General features: G+C 43.3%; 1 protein-coding gene across 1 annotated transcript in view; it reads right to left on the bottom strand.

Moving 5' to 3' along the window:
- Positions 1 to 19,176, bottom strand: part of Wdr82 (WD repeat domain 82) — a 32,088-nt gene that overhangs the window by 967 nt on the left and 11,945 nt on the right. The window contains exons 6-7 of the mRNA XM_076212122.1: positions 13,079 to 13,198; positions 2,819 to 2,911 (exon numbers count right to left, since the gene is read on the bottom strand). Of these exons, the coding sequence (XP_076068237.1) occupies positions 2,819 to 2,911; positions 13,079 to 13,198 (213 nt within the window). The remainder of the gene's footprint in view (positions 1 to 2,818; positions 2,912 to 13,078; positions 13,199 to 19,176) is intronic.

Here is a 19,176-nt window from a genome sequence, read left to right as displayed (position 1 = left end):
TTGCCCTGGGTCAGAAGCAATGTAGCAAGACACAGCACATCCACAGCAAGGCCGCTTCATTTAAATGGTGACCTCCCCCATCTCTCTGTCCCCTCAGGCAGAAAAAGAGAAGACAGGGAGAAATCCCTTCAGGCTGCGTCAAAATAACATTCACCCATACTCCCTCACCCCCCAACCCCTACCCACTCCCTTCCATACATCATAGTATTATCCATACACAACCATTCTCCACTTATCCTATCTTCTGTCTTTGACCTTCCTCAACAAACCTTCCCCTCTTTCCCAATGCCCCTTTTACCCCATCCATCCATTTCATCCTTGGTTGCCCCCTCATGTTCACTCCTTCCACCTCTGCCTTCCACATCTCTTTTACTAATCTTTCTTCACTCATGCTTTCCATGTGTTAAAGGATGTCTTACATACATACATACATATACCAAGGCTTTTTCCCCCTTCCAAGGGAGGTAGCCAAAAAGGGAAAGGCATAAAAACACTCCCACCCATTTCATCCCCAAATACACTCCACACCCCTCACACCCTTCCTCTCATCTGAGCACCTCCTGGATGACGGGTCATCCCTGCACCCCGCCCACCGCCCTGGGTCAGAAGCAGTGTCGCAAGACACAGTACATCCACAGCAAGGCCGCTTCATTTAATCGGCGACCCCCCCTCTCCGTCCCCCTTTGCATATAAGGAGAGGACGGGGAGAAATCCCTTCGGGCTGCGTCAAAATTTACTCACACATACTACACCACCCCCCACCCCCCCGCCCATTTCTCCTCATGCAGTCACAACATCATCCATATACAACCATTCTCCACTCACCTCTGTCTTCCGTCCTCTCCCTTCCTTCCTCAACAGACATTCCCCTCTTCCCCAAAGCCCCCTTCACCCCATCCATCCACCTCATCCTAGGACGTCCCCTCATGTTCACTCCCTCCACATCTGCCTTCCATACCTCTTTTACTAGTCTTTCTTCACTCATTCTTTCCATGTGTCCAAACCATCCTAATAACAAATAAAAACAGCACACCAATGAAAATAGCATAGTGTATGGAATACCATGCAGTGGATGTCCTGCAACATACTACAGTGAGACGTCGTGGGGGTTGACAAAGAGACTAACAGAACATAAGAATGATCTACGACATCACAGGACTTCAAATTCTCTGGTAGTGCACGTGGACATGAATGGGCATTTACCAGAATGGGAAGAGGCACACCCTATCTGGACCGGGCTAGAGAGAAAAATGAGAAAGCTGGTCGAGTCTACATGTATAACACTGGGAAAGCTCAGCATCCACAGAGAAGGATTCGTCAATCTGTCATTGGCAGCCGCCAGATTGGTTATGGAGTAGGGAGTATCGGGCCAATCAGCATGCAACATTCTGAGACATCCAGCCAGATGAGCCGTAAGGAGAGTATACATACTGTACACACACGTCTGTCCCTCTGAAGAAGACTTGTAGTTGAAATGTCAGGAATATAGTGTTGTTGCTCTAACCTGCGTTTCTCTACCACCTTTTCCATATATATATATATATATATACATATATATATATATACATATATATATATATACATATATATATATATATATATATATATATATATATACATATATATATATATACATATATACATATATATATATATATATATATATATACAGACGCTCCTCTACTTACGTTCATTCGTTTTACGTTTTTTCGATTTTACGTTTGAACTGACTAAAAAAAATTGTAAAAAAAAAAAATTGGAGTAAAATTTTTAGTCTAGCGCACTCTCCGTAGTTCAAACGATACTTACACATGATGCTGCGTCCATTGTTTACATGGCACAAACAACAGACTGAACGTGCCTTGCCTCCTCCTCCTCCTTCTCCTCCACCATCTCAATTTATGTTGCTTATATTTAATATATTTGAAATTAATGTTATTATTTTACAATGTTATGTTTATAATTAATGATTTAGGGGTGTTTTATAAGATACGGTAATAGAATTTATGGATGTATAGTACAGTAACAACTTACATTCATTTTCACGTTACGTTCAGCCGTTCGGAACCTAACTAAAACGTAAGTTGAGGAGCGTCTGTATATATATATATATACATATATATATATAAATACATATATATATACATATATATATAAATACATATATATATTTTTTTTTTTTTTTTTTTTTTTTTTTTTTTGAGGAAGGACGGGAGTGGACAGAAGACAGGGGTGAATGGAGAATGTTTGTATATGGATGATGTTGTGATGCATGAGGTGGAATGGGTGAGGGGGATGGGGGGTGAGGTAGTATGTGAAGCAGCCCGGGGGGATTTCTCCTCGTCTTCTCCTTTTATGCATGGGGGGATGGAGAGGGGGGTCGCCGATTTAATGAAGCAGCCTTGCTGTGGATATGCTGTGTCTTGCGACACTGCTTCTGACCCAGGGCAGTGGACAGGGTGCAGGGATGACCCATCATCCAGGAGGAGCTAAGATGAGAGGGAGGGTGGAGGGGTGTGGAGTGTATTCAGGGATGGAATGGGTGGGAGTGATTTTGTGCCTTTTCCTTTTTGGCTACCTCCCTTGTAAGGGGGAAAAAGCCTTGGTATATGTATGTATGTATGTATGTATATATGTATATATATATATATATATATATATATATATATATATATATATATATATATATATATATATATATACATCCATACATACATATATCACCCTATTCAATGAATCTGGTGGTTCAAGTCTTGTAGAGGACCAATGGCCTCCAGGTCACATGCAACAGCAAATAATATACACACAATATGCTTACCATGTTATTACAAGCTGATGCAAGCATCATATACTTGGGACTGAACTGCACACACTGCACTGGGCTAGTATGGTCTGCATTCAATACACACACCTGTGAAGATATAAAAATAAAATAAATCAATCAGTAATATATATATATATATAATCTATTGACATCTATATATCAAAATGCTTCTTTCCTCTCACAAGGGAGGTAGCCAATCATGGTATGCACCCACTCTTCAATTATCCACACCCATTTGTTTCCCTTTCAAAAATGTCATGGTTCCTTGTGGATGAAGGGCCATCCCTGGCCCCCCACCCACTGTCTGAGTCAGCAGCAATGCAGCAAGACACAGCACCTCCACAGCAGAGCCCAACAGCCAATGCTGGTTTACTTCAACTGTGCCCTCATGAGTTAGGAGTAAAAAAGAGAAGCCTCTTCAGGCTGCATCAGTTTATCATTCATTTACAACCATTTTCCACTTACTCCAATCTCCTATTTCAATGGATGAAGTTTGCTATACCTTGGTGTTTGGCTTAGGTAAGGAGTGGTGGAAATAGGTATGTGGTAGCCTTTTAAGTAGGAGATGTGTGATGCATAGTTGTTTCTTTAAGCAGCAGTCAGGTTTCTATTGTTCTAGTTTGGGATGAGGTGTCAGCTTTTCCATTGTATGCACTGTAGTATTGTTTGATCTGAAGTGGTGTGATGGATGTTTTGGGTTGTGGTTCCATGCAGTCTGGTGTAGAACTTGTTAGTTCAGCTATTCTGGGTGTATTTTCTTGTAAATGGTCAGGACTTCTATCCTTGGGGCCAATATTGCACAAAAGATTGAATTGTAGAGATGGTAAAGGAACATAAGTAAAACAACAAAAGAAGGGTAGTAGAACTGAAGGATAGTAGAAGTTTAAAGTGATCAGTATTCTTTTTTTGAGCGAGACCAGTCTCCAGTTTTTAAAGAATACAGGACAACTTGGTCCACAGAGATGTCACTACTGCCCTTAAAACATTAGTCCAATAAAACATTCAATCAATACCCTATGTAGGGGAAGGGGTGATCTAGGAGGTTTGCATATGGTTTGGTATTGGTGTGTGATCAGTTCAAGGATAGGATGAATTTCAGCTTGTGTATCTATATACCAAGGACTTTTTCCTCTTTACAAAGGAGTTAGCCAAGTCAAAAGGCACATGTCCATTTCCACCCATTTCACTCCCATCCACCACCCTTTCCTCCCTCTCATCTTAGCTCCTCAAGGATGACAGGTCATCCCTGTATCCTGCCCACTGCTTGTACTTTTAATTTTAAGACAGACTGTGTCAGATATTGTGGATGGGGGATTTATCTCTGCTATTTGAAGGGGAGGAATGATTGATTGACATTTCTGGGGTATTGGGAAGTTTACTGGTGTGGTACAGCTGATGTACTCCATCACACCTATGGTTTCTCCTGAAGAGTTAGATATTTTATTGGAATGGACAAGGTCTGGATTTTGAGTGGATTGGATGGGTTAGACAGTTATAAACAAGGTTCTTGTAATTCAGATAATTTGTAGGTACATACATATATGATGAGATAAACACCATATGAGGACGGAGCCTTTATTTGTACGACGTTTCGCTTATTACAGCTTTTTCAAGTACAAGTTGAGATACAAATGCTTGAGATTAAATAAGGGGAAAGGAGGGAACGGGGAGAGAAAAGGGGGGGAAGGAAGAGGAGGAGGAGGAGAGGGGGGGCATTGGACACTGGGAAAGGATGAGAATGCTGGCCCAAACATCTGTGGGCGAAATGTCCACAAAGGGTGGTTTAGATATTTAATATTATGCTGGCCATGGGTATTAGGGGAATAATGTGAGGCGAGATGTTAAACATCCCCCTGTTTTGTTCAATAGTGTTTGTTCCTTGAATGATTGCTGCTTCTAAACACTTCCTGCGGATTTTGTCTGGTTCCCGTATCAGCAGCTCTGCATTCTTCCAGTCCATAAGATGGTTTTCCTTGTTTCTATGTGTCACACATGCATTGGTGGTGACATCATGCCTGACGTCGTAACGGTGTTCACGTATTCGTGTATTCAGGTCGCGTGATGTTTCTCCGATGTAAACTTTATCACATCCTGAACACGGAATACAATAAACACTGGCTTTGGTGCCCGGTGTCTGGTTGTTGTGTATTTCCGTCTTCGTAATGTCTTTTATCGTTCTGCTTGTCTGGCACACTATTTCCAAGTTGGTGGTTCTTAAAAGACGTGTCAGGTTGGTGGCAACTGCCACTTTTAAGGACATACATATATACATATAACAATGGCTTTTTCCACCTTACAAAGGAAGTAGCCAAAATCAAAGGCATAAATGCACTCCCAACCATTTCATCCCCACATATTCCACTCCTGTTCACCACCCCTCCTTCCCTCTTATCTTGGCTCTTCCTGGAGAAGACGGGGAGAAACCCCTTTGGGCAGCATCAAAATATAATTCACACATACTCCCTCACCCCTCCATCCCCCACCGACTCCTTTCCAGGTATTATAGCATCATCCATACGCAACTATTCTCCACTCACCCCTATCTTCTGTCTTCTCCCTTCCTTCCTCAGCAGACATTCCCTTCTTTGCCAATGCCCCTTTTACCCCATCCACTGCTTCTGACCCAGGGCAGTAGACAAGGTGCAGGGATGACCCATCATCCAGGAGGTGCTAAGATAAGAGGGAGGGTGGAGGGGAGTGGAGTGTTTTCAGGGATGGAATGGGTGGGAATGATTTTATGCCTTTTTCTTTTTGGCTACCTCCCTTGTAAGGGGGAAAAAAGCCTTGGTATATGTATGTATGTATCCATCTCATCCTTGGTCGCCTTCTCATGTTCACTCCCTTCACCTCTGTCTTCCACACTTCTTTTACTAATCTTTCTTCACTCATTCTTTCCATGTGTCCAAACCATCCCAATATTCTTTCATCAACCCATCCCAACTCCCTTTCCTTCCCAGCTCTCCTCCTCACCTCTTCATTTCTCACTCTATCCAGTCTAGTAATCCTACCATACTTCTCAGGAATTTTATCTCAAACACATTTAAACTCTTCGTCTTTTACGTTCCATGTGTCTGCCCCATAACGTGCTGTTGGAACAATCACTCCTTCATTCAATCTCCTCTTAGCATCCATTCCCAAATGTCTATTTCTCATTATACTTTTTAATTCCCCAAGGCATTTCCTTGCTTCTCTCAATCTACATTCTACCTCCACTCCTCCATTTCCTGCCACATGCATACCCAAGTATCTAAAACTATCCACTTTCTCCAGTCTCTCTTCCTTAATACTCATTTCCAGTTTGCTGCCATCCTCTCCCCTTCTGGGTAAAAGTAAGGTGATGAGATGTACAAGGGAAGAAAGTGGCAGCAGACTGGAAGTGAGTATTATGGGTGAGAGACTAGAGGAAGTGGATAGTTTTAGATACTTGGGTATGAATGTGGCAAGAAATGGAGGAGTGGAGGTAGAAGTGGAATGTAGATTGAGGGAAATAAGTAAATGTCTTGAGGAATTAAAAAATGCAATAAGAAATAGACATTTGGGAATGGATGATAAGAGGAGATTGTATGAAGGAATGATTGTGCCAACAGCACTGTATGGGGCAGAAACATGGAAGATAAGAGAAGAGGAGTTTGAATGTGTTTGAGATGAGGTGCCTGAGAAGTATGATAGGGGTTACTAGGCTGGACAGAGTGAGAAAAGAGGAGGTGAGGAGGAGAACAGGGGCGGAAAGGAAGTTGGGAGATAGGGATGATGAAACAGTATTGGGATGGTTTGGACAAATGGAAAGAATGAATGAAGAAAGATTAGTAAAAGAGGTGTGCCAGGCAGAGGTAGGAGTGAACATCAGGGGACAACCAAGGATGAGATGGATAGATGAGGTAAAAGGGGCATTGGGAAAAAAGGGAATGCTGAGGAAGAACAGGAGAAGACAGAATGGAAAATGGTTGTTTATGGATGATGCCGTGATGGATGAATGGGAGTGGGTGGGGGATGGTGGGGTGAGGGAGTATGTGTGAAAAATAATTTGACATACCCCAAAGGAATTTCTCCCCATCTTCTCTTCTTCTGCATAAGGGGATGGAGAGGGGGATTTGCCAATTGAATGAAGCAGCCTTTCTGTGGATGTGATGTGTCTTGTGACACTGCTTCTGACCCAGGGCAGTGGGCAAGATGCAGGAACGACCCATAATCCAGGAGGAGCCAAGATAAGAGGGAGGGAGGGGGGTGAATGGGAGTGGAATGTGTGAGGGTGGAATGGTTGGGAGTGGATTTTATGCTTTGTATTTTGGCTACCTCCCTTGTAAGGGTGAAAAAGCCTTTGTATGTACATACATACATATACCAAGGCTTTTTCCCCCTTACAAGGGAGGTAGCCAAAAAGGAAAAGGCATAAAATCATTCCCACCCATTCCATCCCTGAATACACTCCACACCCCTCCACCCTCCCTCATATCTTAGCACCTCCTGGATGACGGGTCATCCCTGCACCTTGTCCACTACCCTGGGTCAGAAGCAGTGTCGCAAGACACAGCACATCCACAGCAAGGCCGCTTCATTAAATCGGTGACCCCCCCCCCCTTCTCCATCCCCCCATGCATAAAGGAGAAGACGGGGAGAAATCCCTTCAGGCTGCGTCAAATTTTGCTCACACATACTACCTCACCCCCCATCCACCTGCCCATTCCACTTCATGCATCACATCATCCATATACAACCATTCGCCATTCACCCCTGTCTTCTGTCCTCTCCTGTCCTTCCTCAACAGACATTCCCCTCTTCCCCAAAGCCCCCTTCACCCCATCCATCCACCTCATCCTAGGACGTCCCTTCATGTTCACTCCCTCCACATCTGCCTTCCATACCTCTTTTACTAGTATTTCTTCACTCATTCTTTCCATGTGTCCAAACCACCCTAATACTCTTTCATCAACCCTATCTCCCAGCCCCCTTTTCACCCCTGTTCTCCTCCTCACCTCCTCATTTCTCACTCTATCTAGCCTAGTAACCCCCATCATACTTCTCAGACACCTCATCTCAAACACATTCAAACTCCTTCTCTCTTCCTCTCTTATGTTCCATGTTTCTGCCCCATACAGTGCTGTTGGCACAATCACTCCTTCATACAGTCTCCCATTCCCAAATGTCTATTCCTCATTACACTTTTTAATCCACCAAGGCATTTACCTTCTCTCAATCTACATTCTACCTCCACCTTTCTGTCTACCCTGTCGTAAGCCTTTTCCAGGTCCATAAATGCCCAAAAAACATCCTTCCCCTTTACTATAGCTTTCTCACATATCTGTCTTACCACAAAAATCTGATCTACACAACCTCTACCCAATCTAAATCCACACTGTTCCTCACCAATTACTCCTTCTGTTCCTCTCCTAATCCTCTCAATCAAGATCCTCCCATAAGCCTTCCCAACTACACTTAAAAAGCTAATCCCTCTGAAACTACTACATTCACACTTGTCCCATTTTCCCTTGTAAAGTGGAACTATACAGGCACTCCTCCAGTCCTCCGGCACTCTACCCTCTCTCCAGCAAACATTAAATAACCTCACCAGCCAGTCCACCATCACTGTACCACCTTTTTTTAGACATTCTGCATGGCATCCATCCAGACCAGGTGCCTTACCTGCTTTCATCATCTTAACCACTTCAGTACGGGACTTAAATCTCGCGGGCAGCAGCCAATGCCAGCCTTATGACGTGTCGTAATAATACTCGCATCATAAAATATAGTCACCGCTTATATCGATCGTTCTCTCTTTCACCCGCGAATTTTGAAAACCACAGAGAATGGGATTCAGGGCGCATTTGGGAGAATGTAAAAACACAGGGGCGACTACAATAAATATAATCAAGACGCTGATATGGCAGCGTCGCGAATCCACTTGCTCCTCATGACGCCTACGTGTGCGGCACCGTATGGAAGGGGTTAACAACTGCTTTCACTTCATCCTTATTTCTCCTCCATTATCTGTCATACCCTTACCTCATTTCACATCTGCTCTCCTCTTTGCCTCCTTTATCTTATGCTTTACTTCTTTTTTTCTTTGTACCTCTCATATGATTCTCTCATCTTATTTTGTAACCAATCTGTGAATGCTTGTTTCCTTTTCTATAACCTTCTATGCTTCATCATCCCACCACTCACTACACCTTCTAGTTCCTCCCATCATCCTTGTTCCACAAACCATCTTTGCACACCTTGTGACTCACCTCCTTGAAATATACCCATTCCTCCTCCACTCCTAGTTCTAGTCTATCCTTCACTCCCACTGTTCTCTCAGCTTCTTCTTGTACTCCATCTCCTTTTCTTTCATTTAAGCAGTTTACTTTAAGCACCTCCCTACCTTCAGTCCTTTTCTTTTCTCCATCTATCCTCCACTCTCAACTTTTCTTCTACCAAAAATTTACACTGGCCTGCGTTTAAATTTTTTTTTTCAAAGGTCTAAGGTTTTTCAAGCGATTTATAGGTTTTTTGGTGCGCTGAATCCAAAAATGCCATCCGTTTCCTTGGATCAGGTCTAGTGTTTGAGATATGAGAAGTGCGACTTTTGGGCCTTGTATAGTACTAAGTATAAGGAAAACGAGGCTGCAGGTATAGCCTATTCTTATTTTTTTTTTTTTGCATAAAAATTATACTGTAGCACCCCGAAACTGATACTGAAACCTAATGATGTTTTTGTTTACTTTCAGGAAACTGAAACCGAAACTGAAACTGAAACTACATTGACAACACTGAAACTGAAAATGGTTTAGAAAAGTGTGATCTCCAATCAATGTGACTGATTTTATAAGAATCTGTGCTTTTTACAAGAATCTGTGCTTCTTGTGTTTCTATTTTGGACACGTATCTTAGATTGACAGAAAATGGAACGCAAATGCACAAATCATCCTGATAGGTTCTGCTACATATGCGGTAATGTGATTCTTCCTCGTCGACTAGCAAATATAACTGATTTTGTGAAGAAGGCATATCATGCTTACTTTGGAGTTAAGCTTGGGGACCAGGACAAGCCATTTGCACCCCATGTTAGCTGCAAAACATGTGTCGAGAACTTGCGTGATTGGAGAAATAAAAAAAGGAAGAGTATGCCATTTGCTGTTCCAATGGTTTGGAGAGAGGGTAAAGATCATGTGTCAGACTGCTATTTCTGCATGACTAATCTTAAAGGAGTCAACCACAAGAACAAGCATTGTATTCAGTATCCTAATGTTCCGTCTGCCATACGACCAGTCCCTCATGGTCCAGGCCTGCCCGTTCCTGAGCCAGATGTTGCAATGGAATCTAGCTCTGAATCGGAATCTGATAACGCACTAGACAGGGCAGAGGGTGGAGAATACATGCCAGAAGAGAATGACCGGCCAGTGCCTCTAACACAAGCAGATCTCAATGACCTGACATGGGATCTAAACCTATCGAAGGAATCAGCACAGCTTCTGGGTTCTCGTCTTCGTGAGAAAAATTTGCTAGCACCTAAGACAACATTCTTTTGGTACCGAGAGCATGAAAGAGAATTTAGACAGTTCTTCACAACCCAGAAGGACTAGTCATTAGTTTACTGCAACAACATTGCTGGTTTGATTCAATCAATGGGGATGGACTATGTTGCTACTGAATGGAGACTGTTCATCGACTCTTCCAGCAGAAGTCTCAAGGCAGTCCTCCTTCACAACGGAAATAAATACTCTTCAATTCCAATCGGTCATTCGGTGCAAATGAAAGAAACTCATGACAACATGGATCAGCTACTGTCTGCTCTGAACTACAATGACCATGGTTGGTTGATCTGTGGACATCTAGGTAGTTGGATTGGTTTTGGGACTACAGGGTGGGTACACAAAATATCCATGCTTTTTGTGTTTGTGGGATAGTCGGGCTGATGATCAACATTTTGTCAGACAAGAATGGCCACCACGACAACGTTTGGAACCTGGTTCACACAATGTTCAGGCTCGTTCTCTTGTTGAACCAAACAAGGTCTTACTCCCACCTTTACATATCAAACTGGGACTGATGAAGAACTTTGTGAAGGCAATGGACAAGGTCGGCATGGGATTTACTTTTCTTCAGCAGAAGTTTCCTCAGATCAGTCTGGAAAAGCTTAAGGCTGGCATCTTTGATGGGCCTCAGATAAGGGAACTTATGAAGGACTCAATGTTTGACGATGCACTGAATGCAGCTGAGCTGTCCGTTTGGTGGTTGCTTAAGTCAGTGATAAGAAACTTTCTAGGAAATAACCGAAGTGCAGAATACGAGAAAGAAGTCGATGAGCTCTTGAACAGCTATCAAAAATTAGGGGCTCGCATGTCAGTCAAAATGCACTTTCTACGGTCCCACTTAGACTATTTCCCTCAGAACTGTGGTGACTTCAGTGAGGAACAGGGAGAACGTTTCCACCAGAATATTCGTGTCATGGAAGAACGCTACCAAGGCCGGTGGGATGTGAACTTTCTTGCAGACTACTGTTGGTGTTTGAAACGAGATGTGGTGGCTGCCCAACACAGGAGAAAGTCACTGAAAAGGCCCTTCATCCATGATTAGATTTTCTGTAATATATCCTCTTTATCTTCTGAACTATGCAAGAAAAAATTGTTTCTTTTGTCAAGAATTTTTTGCCAAAATTAAAGGGAATAAATAGCACTAAATGGCGTTTTTAATTATTTTTACCGCCTCGTATCTAAAAAACGTGACCTGATTGAACAAAATGAGTGATTTTTAGATTCTGCATGGCAAATTACCCTAGAATCAGTTATCAGATGCTTTACCTTTGAAACTTCGCAGGCCAGTGTTATCTGATATTCTCCCACTCTCTCCCCTTAGAACATGTATATCCAAAACTCTTCCTACTCTTCTGGTTACCAGTATAGTCCATTAAAGTCCTATCTACCACCCTTCCATCCACCACCCTCTCCCATTTGTACTTATGTTTGACTTTCTTCCTAAACGCTATCTTCAACTCGCTTTTTAGACACATCTCCATCATATCTCCACTAAGATTTTTTCCTGAAACTCTACACTTCCCAACCACACCATCTACTGGTTCATCTCCTATCCTAGCATTGAGATCTCCCAATACCAATGCATTGAATTTTCTCTCTAAACCTATATGCAATTAAATCGATCTAAAAATAATCCCTTTCCCTACACTCTTCTCACTACCAGGCCCATACTCACTTACAAAAACCCACATCTTCCTTCACGGTTTCACCTTCATCCACAGTAACCTTGAAGAAACCTCCTTCCACTCCACTACATGTTTACCTATCTCTTCACTTACTAGTAATGCCACCACTTCTCTCCCTTAGCCTTTCTTCACTCCTGACACCCTCCCAACTACACTGCCAAACTCAAACTTGACTCCCTTTCAATTTAGTTTCACTCAATGCCAACACATCCATCTTTTATCTCACAAACATATTGCCTTTTACTCTCATCTGTACCACATCCATGCACATTAAAAGATCCAAACCTTAGGGTTCTGGTTGAAAAACTCCTCTCAGGCCCTCTTATGCCTTTGCTTTTTTTAGGAATGTCCCCTTTGGGACTACAGAGTAGGATGCCTAGTCCTATCCCTGTCCCGTTTTTGTCACCTTTTACAACTTAAGTGGGAACACTCAATGGCAGTATTCTTTCTCCCCTACCACAGGGTTTGGTGAAAAAGGAAATGATAATATTAAGAGTGGGGGGGGGACAGCATAAAGGAGGGCCAATCACAGTATAATACAGGGTATGAATAGAGATTTCTTCTATCATACACAAAATTATGTGTGGCTTTGGTCAATAGGGGCACCCCATATAGATCCTGAAGTATTAGCCACATGCCACTGAGTAGCTTTTAACCCCACAATAACATGCAGCCAATACCCCATGCGGTGACCCTGACAGGGAGTTGCAGGTTGAATTGTGGGTTCCAGTGACATTGGTGAAATGGATGTAGGGGTTTGTGAAGAGGCTTTTTATATTATATGGTTGGTTTCTCTTAGTGTAGTTGTTAGAGTGGAGCTATTGGGATGGGGGGTCATCTGATGGACTGTTGTGTTTTTGGGTATGTGATCCCTGGCCTGATCCTCCTCCATTGTACTTGTTTGGGTTTTTCTGAAATTACTGCATTCGGAATCTTTGACGCAAAGGACTTCCTTTTCATTTTCAATTTTTCTGTGGTGCTGATATATATGAGGTGTTGGTGAAGTATTAAAGTTTGGTGATCTATGAATATCTATGAACACTGAAGCTACTAACCTTATATCCTGTCTCAGCATTCCACACATGAACTCTCCCATCCGTGGATCCACTAAAGATAAACTGAGAATCTGGGCTGAATGATGCCTCAAGAGGAATTCCTTTATTGTTTAGATGACCCTGTGGAAAAAAGAAACATCCATCCATCAATCAATCAATGCATTTCCCCATGAGGTCTTTCTTGTAAGACAACCCTGGCTCCCAGGTAGCCAACTATGGCCACCAGACAGGCTCCTGTGTCACTCAGGACCACCCTAAATGAAGGATGGTGAAAGTTAAAAATTGGCTCAACATACAAGAAAGTATTCCCCAACCAGCCATGAGCTGAGTCCCAGTGCCATAGCTTCAAAATCCATTTGTCATAAATTCACAATTTATTGCATGGCTCCCCTGAATAAAGACTCGATGAAATTGAGACTACATACCACTACACCATATGAATGCCATTGGGGGAATTGGTCAAATCCTTTTGTACAATTGTCGTGGCGTGGTGGTTAACATTCATGCCTTGTGGTAATGATTGGCACAGCCAAGTGTTCAAGTCCCAGTGGCATAGCTTCTACATCCAATTGCCATTTAATTCTATTCAGTTATTTTTGCATAACATCTTTATTCCCTTAAAATATTCTCCATTTGAAACAATGCACCAGTCCAGACATGTTTTCCACTGAAGCAGTCTGGGAACTCTTGCGAAGTGATGCCTTTTAACAATTCCCTAATTTTTAAATTTTTCTTCACTTCTTCTATGTCTGCAAAACATTTTCTTTTGAGGACTTTCTTCATTTGGGGAATGAATAGGGAGGGTGGGTAACCAGGGTCATGCCATTTTTGGTCAGAAATTATCTCACACACAAAGTGGTGTGCACTGGCAAATTTTTGTGATGAAACCACCAATCTCCACTTTGCCACAGGTCAAGGCATTTTCATCTCACCGCATCTTACAAATGTTTCAGAACTGCCAAGTAAAAAATCTGGTTAACAGTTTGACCAGGACAAACAAATTCTTTGTGGAAAATTCATTTTGCATCAAAGAAACCAATCAGCATTATATTATCATATGACTTCACATGACACTTTTTTGGGTTGTGGTTGTGGTATAGTGTAATTGGCATAGGACTAGCACAGCATGCAATAGTGTGCAATGGTGTAACGGCATGCTCTAACCAACAGCAACGCCCCCGGACAAAAGCCCTTTCATACATCCAACAATGGCTCCTTTCTCTTCTGTGTCAACATCTAGTACCTTCGCCAACAGGCCAGTTACACTTTAGACTCCTTGGGCACACGTTGTGCCTATCCTTTGTACGCATAACCTACCAATTAATGAACCTACAAATCGTACCTGTTTCGCTGCTGCCCCGGCTAAATTGCTTGTGAACATGGCGCAGTGAGTAGGATGCTTGCAACTGCAAGCACCCTTGCAATGTGCAACAGTGAAACACAAGCACGGGTCGGTAATTGGTGGCATACAAGTGAACAAGTGACAGAAATATTACAATACACGATCCAGTGGTGCCTACATGAACAAGGTGTTGAAGGAATCCTGCAATAGTGTGTATGTTGGACCATGCAGTGCATTTCAGGGAGCCCTACTGTGCAACGCGCTTTGGTAGCCCCATAGAGGACTGAACAAAGAGGCCTTTCATTCCAACCCTTTGGATAAAGTGCCTCAGTAGAGCGCCCCCGACGCCTCTGCAACCCACGTAAGGAATGACGCTGATGTCACACAACACCCCAGCTGACTCAAGTAGACCGCACCCCCAAGCCCAGTCCATGGGACAATGGAATGATTCACCTTTGTCACTAGAGGGTGACGTCGAATTACCAACCCTGCCCACACTCACACTAAATATGACACTTCTGCAGGATGGTGGTGGTGATGTCATGCAACTGTCAGGTTGCCCGCCCACCCCTCAACTGCCGGGCAACCTGACAATCCCATGCCCGCCACTGTTGCAGGCTGATGCCTGCTTCCAGTCGTTCCTGTCGTGGCACTATGGCTGGGCCAACTACGCCAATATGAACAGCGTCAATAGGACGTCACACAACATACAGCTTATACAACTCTAATCATGTTTGTCTCTCAGCATACCAGTGGTTTTCCAGAACTCACTGGTCATCCCCCACAATACCCCACTCTCAGCCAATGAAGTGCTCAACCAGCTGGAATCCCACCTCTAGGACACGTGAGTCAAGGCTCTCTGCCGCTGTGACTTGTTCCAATGCAGGCAAGTGCAAGGCGAGTCCTTCCACAACTACGGCCAAGGACAAGGCCTGGGAGGTAGACCTGTGCGCTGTAGGCACCATCACTTGCATGGAGATCCAAATGAAAATAGTCATACTCATGGGAGTCCGGGACGAGGAACTCATAGAGCGCATCAGCTCCCTCCCCGCAACCGCATCACTGCAAGAGGTAGTGACCAACCGCCATTGGCACGAGTTGGTGAGGGGGACAGTTTTGGACATCCAGGGCAACCCACAAGTGTGCGCCATTTCGGCATATAAAAGTGCTCAATGCCAGGTGTGTGCACCCCCTCCTCAGCCACCTCCCGTATCCTCCTTGTGACCCAGCGACACCTGCCACAATTGCAGGACCAAGGAATGGCCGCTGCCACACCTGCCACAAGAAGGGTGACACTGCTTCTGACCCAGGGCAGTGGGCGAGATGCAGGGATGACCTGTTATCCAGGAGGTGCCAAGATAAGAGGGAGGGAAGAGGGTGGAGGGGAGTGGGTATGTTAGGGATGGAATGGATGGGAGTGGTTTTCATGCCTTTGTTTTTTGGCTACCTCCCTTGTATGTTTTTTAGGCTTTTATGAATTTGGAAAAGACTTATGACAGGGTAGACAGGAAGGCACTGTGGGAGGTTGTGCATATATATGGGATAGGAGGAAAGATGTTAGCAGTCATGAGTTTTTACGAGAGTAGTACAGCCTGTGTTAGAATTAGAAATGGAGAGAGTGAGAGGTTTGAGGGAAAGGTGGGACTTCACCAGGGATATGTTATGTCACCCTGGCTGTTCAATTTATACATGGATGAGATGGTGCCAGAGGTAAATGCTAGGCTAATGGGCAGGGGATTGGAGATGGTTAAAGAAAATAGAGAAAAATGGGAGATAAGACAGTTGTTCTTTACTGATGACACCACACTTGTAGCAGCATCAGAGGAGGGATTAACGAAGTTAGTGACAGAGTTAGGAAAGGTGTGTAAAAGAAGGGTGTTGAAGATAAATGTGGGTAAAAGTAAGGTGATGAGATGTACAAGGGGAGAGGATGGCAGCAAACTGGATGTGAGTATTAAGGGAGACTGGAAGAAGTGGATAGCTTTAGATTCTTGAAGGCGAATGTGTCAGGAAAGAGAGGAGTGGAGGTGATGTTCGAATGTAGAATAAGTGAAGCAAATAAATGCCTTGGAGAATTAAAAAGTGTAATGAGAAATAGACATTTGTGAATGGATGTTAAGAGGAGATTGCATGAAGGAGTGACTGTTCCAACAGCACTTATGGGGCAGAAACATGAAACATATGAGAGGAAGAGAGAACAAGTTTAAGTGTGTTTGATGAAATGTCTGAGAAGTATGGTACGGGCTACTAGACTGGATAGTGAGGTGGTGAGGAAGAGAGCAGGGGTGGAAAGGGAGTTGGGAGATAGGGTTGATGAAACAGTATTGGGATGGTTTGGACACATGGAAAGAATGAGCTAAGAAAGACTAGTAAAAGAGGTATGGAAGGCAGAGGTGGAGGGAGTGAACATCAGGGGATGACCAAGGATAAGATGGATGGATGGGGCAAAAAGGACATTGGGAAAGAGGGAAATGTCTGTTGTGGAAGGGAGAAGACAGAAGATAGGGGTGAGTGGAGAATGGTTGTGTATGGATGATGCTGTGATTCATGGACAGAAGTGGGTGGGGGATGGGGGGTGAGGTGGGTGGGGGATGGGGGGTGAGGTGGGTGGGGGATGGGGGGTGAGGAAGTATGTGTGAATAATATTTTGATGCAGCCTGAAGGGATTTCTCCCCATCTTCTCTTTTTCTGCATGAGGGGACGGAGAGGAGAGGGTTGCCAATTAAAGTAAGCAGCCTTGCTGCAGATGTGCTGTGTCTTGTTACATTGCTTCTGACCCAGGGCAGTGGGCGAGATGCAGGGATGACCGGTTATCCAGGAGGAGTCAAGAAAAGAGGGAGGGAGGGAGGGAGGGAGGGGTGGTGAATAATAGTTGAGTATGTGGGGATGAAATGGGTGGGAGTGGACTTATGCCTCTGACTTATGCTGCTTCCCTTGTAATGGGAAAAAAAATGTTGGTATATGTATGTTCATCCATTCAGAAGATTGATGGTCACCCTTAATGATGTTGGTTTTCAAGCGACAATTGATCATTCCTAAAGCATGCAAACCACTTGTAAACTTATGTTTTGCTCAAGGCAGCATCCATGTAAGCTGTTTGAAGAATGATAACCATTTCAACAGCCATTTTCCTAAGCAAAAGACAAAATTTCATGGCAACTTGCAGCACAGCATCATTCATACACAGACATCCCCCTCTTTCTCAACTCCCCTTTTACTCCATCTATCCCTCTCATCCTTGGTTGCCCCCTCATGTTCACTCAATCTACATTCTACCTCCACCTCCACTTCTCCCTTTCCTGCCACATTTGCACCGAAGTATCTAAAGCTATCCACTTCCTCCAGTCTCTCTACCTTAAGGGGGCCCGTCGTGCTCGAAAACGAACTTCGTCAATTATGATCGGAATTTCGCGAATTTTTAATATGTTATATATACATATACTGAGATGTTCACCACCAATTTTCATATCATTTGGTTGAAAAACAATGAAGTTATTAATACAAAACCGTTTTTTGACCAATTACAAATTTTCTATCTCCTCATTTATCCATTGACTGAGCATGCTGAAAAAATACCACAAATGCTCTATAGCAATACCTAAACAATCATTGCACAGTTTTTGGAATTTCCTCTTAGTTTAGGAGAATTTTTTTTTTATAAAGTGTCATTTTTTTTTAATACAATATATCAACTTCTATCACAAAAAATTAAAAACCCCACGATAAAAAGTTTGCAAATTTATTCAGCTTTCAAATGATCCAAACCCCATTAAAATCGGCCAAGTAGTTACGGAGGAGATAGAAAAAATGTAGAGAAAAGGGTAGTTTTGAGATATTGAGCTTTGAAGTTCAAAATACATTTCCCTGCATTTTTTTTATATATTTCATTTAGATTTTTTTTCTCTGCGACAATCTTCATGCATTCTATGTCATTCACATGTTATTATAAAGTGTAGCTGGTACCTGGTCCCCCCTTTTACGAGGTATTAGGAGCTCAGAAGGCGACGGGTTTCAGGAAGCGCTACCTCCCTCATTGTCGCCAGGTTCGCTTACTAGAAAGCGCCCAGCTGGAAATTGGAGCTGAACAAAAGTTTTCTCTTCCTCTTTCTGGTCTTTGGTGTCCCTTTTCGTTCTGTGTCTTTGTCTTGTTCCACAAGTGCTTTTGTAATGATGGGATTGACTCCAACCAAGTGAGAAAGATTATGTGTCCTTCCAAAGTTATGATCAATGACAGTCGCTCTTGTGACGAAAAGCACTCGGAGCATTTTATTTGAAGAGGCACGTGATGGTACGTCACGCATGCTCGATGTTTGCGGTGATGTCATTTGAGAAACGAGGATATGAGGGCTAGAAGGGGTGTGAACGCGCACAGCTTTAGCGAGCCCATATGCGCCCAGCCGCACTGCTATGAGTCATCTCCAGTAATAACCGAGGCAGAAGTACACTCTTTCTCAATAATTTGATTCAGTTTCTTAGCTTTCATGAAACACACGTTTCTTCTTCGAATGTTTAGGCATTCTTGAAATGATTATAGCTTCAAATAAAAGTAAATAAAAGTTCTCCAAGGAGCGACAATTCGCTTTCTCATCCTACTCACAATAATTCGCCCAGTTCACTGAGTGCGAACTATCCCTGTGTAGGACATGGTTCCAGCTAGTCTATATTAGTGAATAACAAAATACATCGCATTTGTGCCATTTTTATTGCGATGAAATAACTTAGTCAAACATATGTGCAGCGAAGGTGTACTGGGAAG

The sequence above is a fragment of the Oratosquilla oratoria genome, chromosome 29, assembly GCF_046742065.1.
Source record: "Oratosquilla oratoria isolate Oo_2021 chromosome 29, ASM4674206v1, whole genome shotgun sequence".
Taxonomy (NCBI): Eukaryota; Metazoa; Arthropoda; class Malacostraca; order Stomatopoda; family Squillidae; genus Oratosquilla; species Oratosquilla oratoria.
The sequence above is the reverse complement of the archived record's forward strand: the minus strand, read 5'-3'. Positions and strand labels throughout refer to the sequence as shown.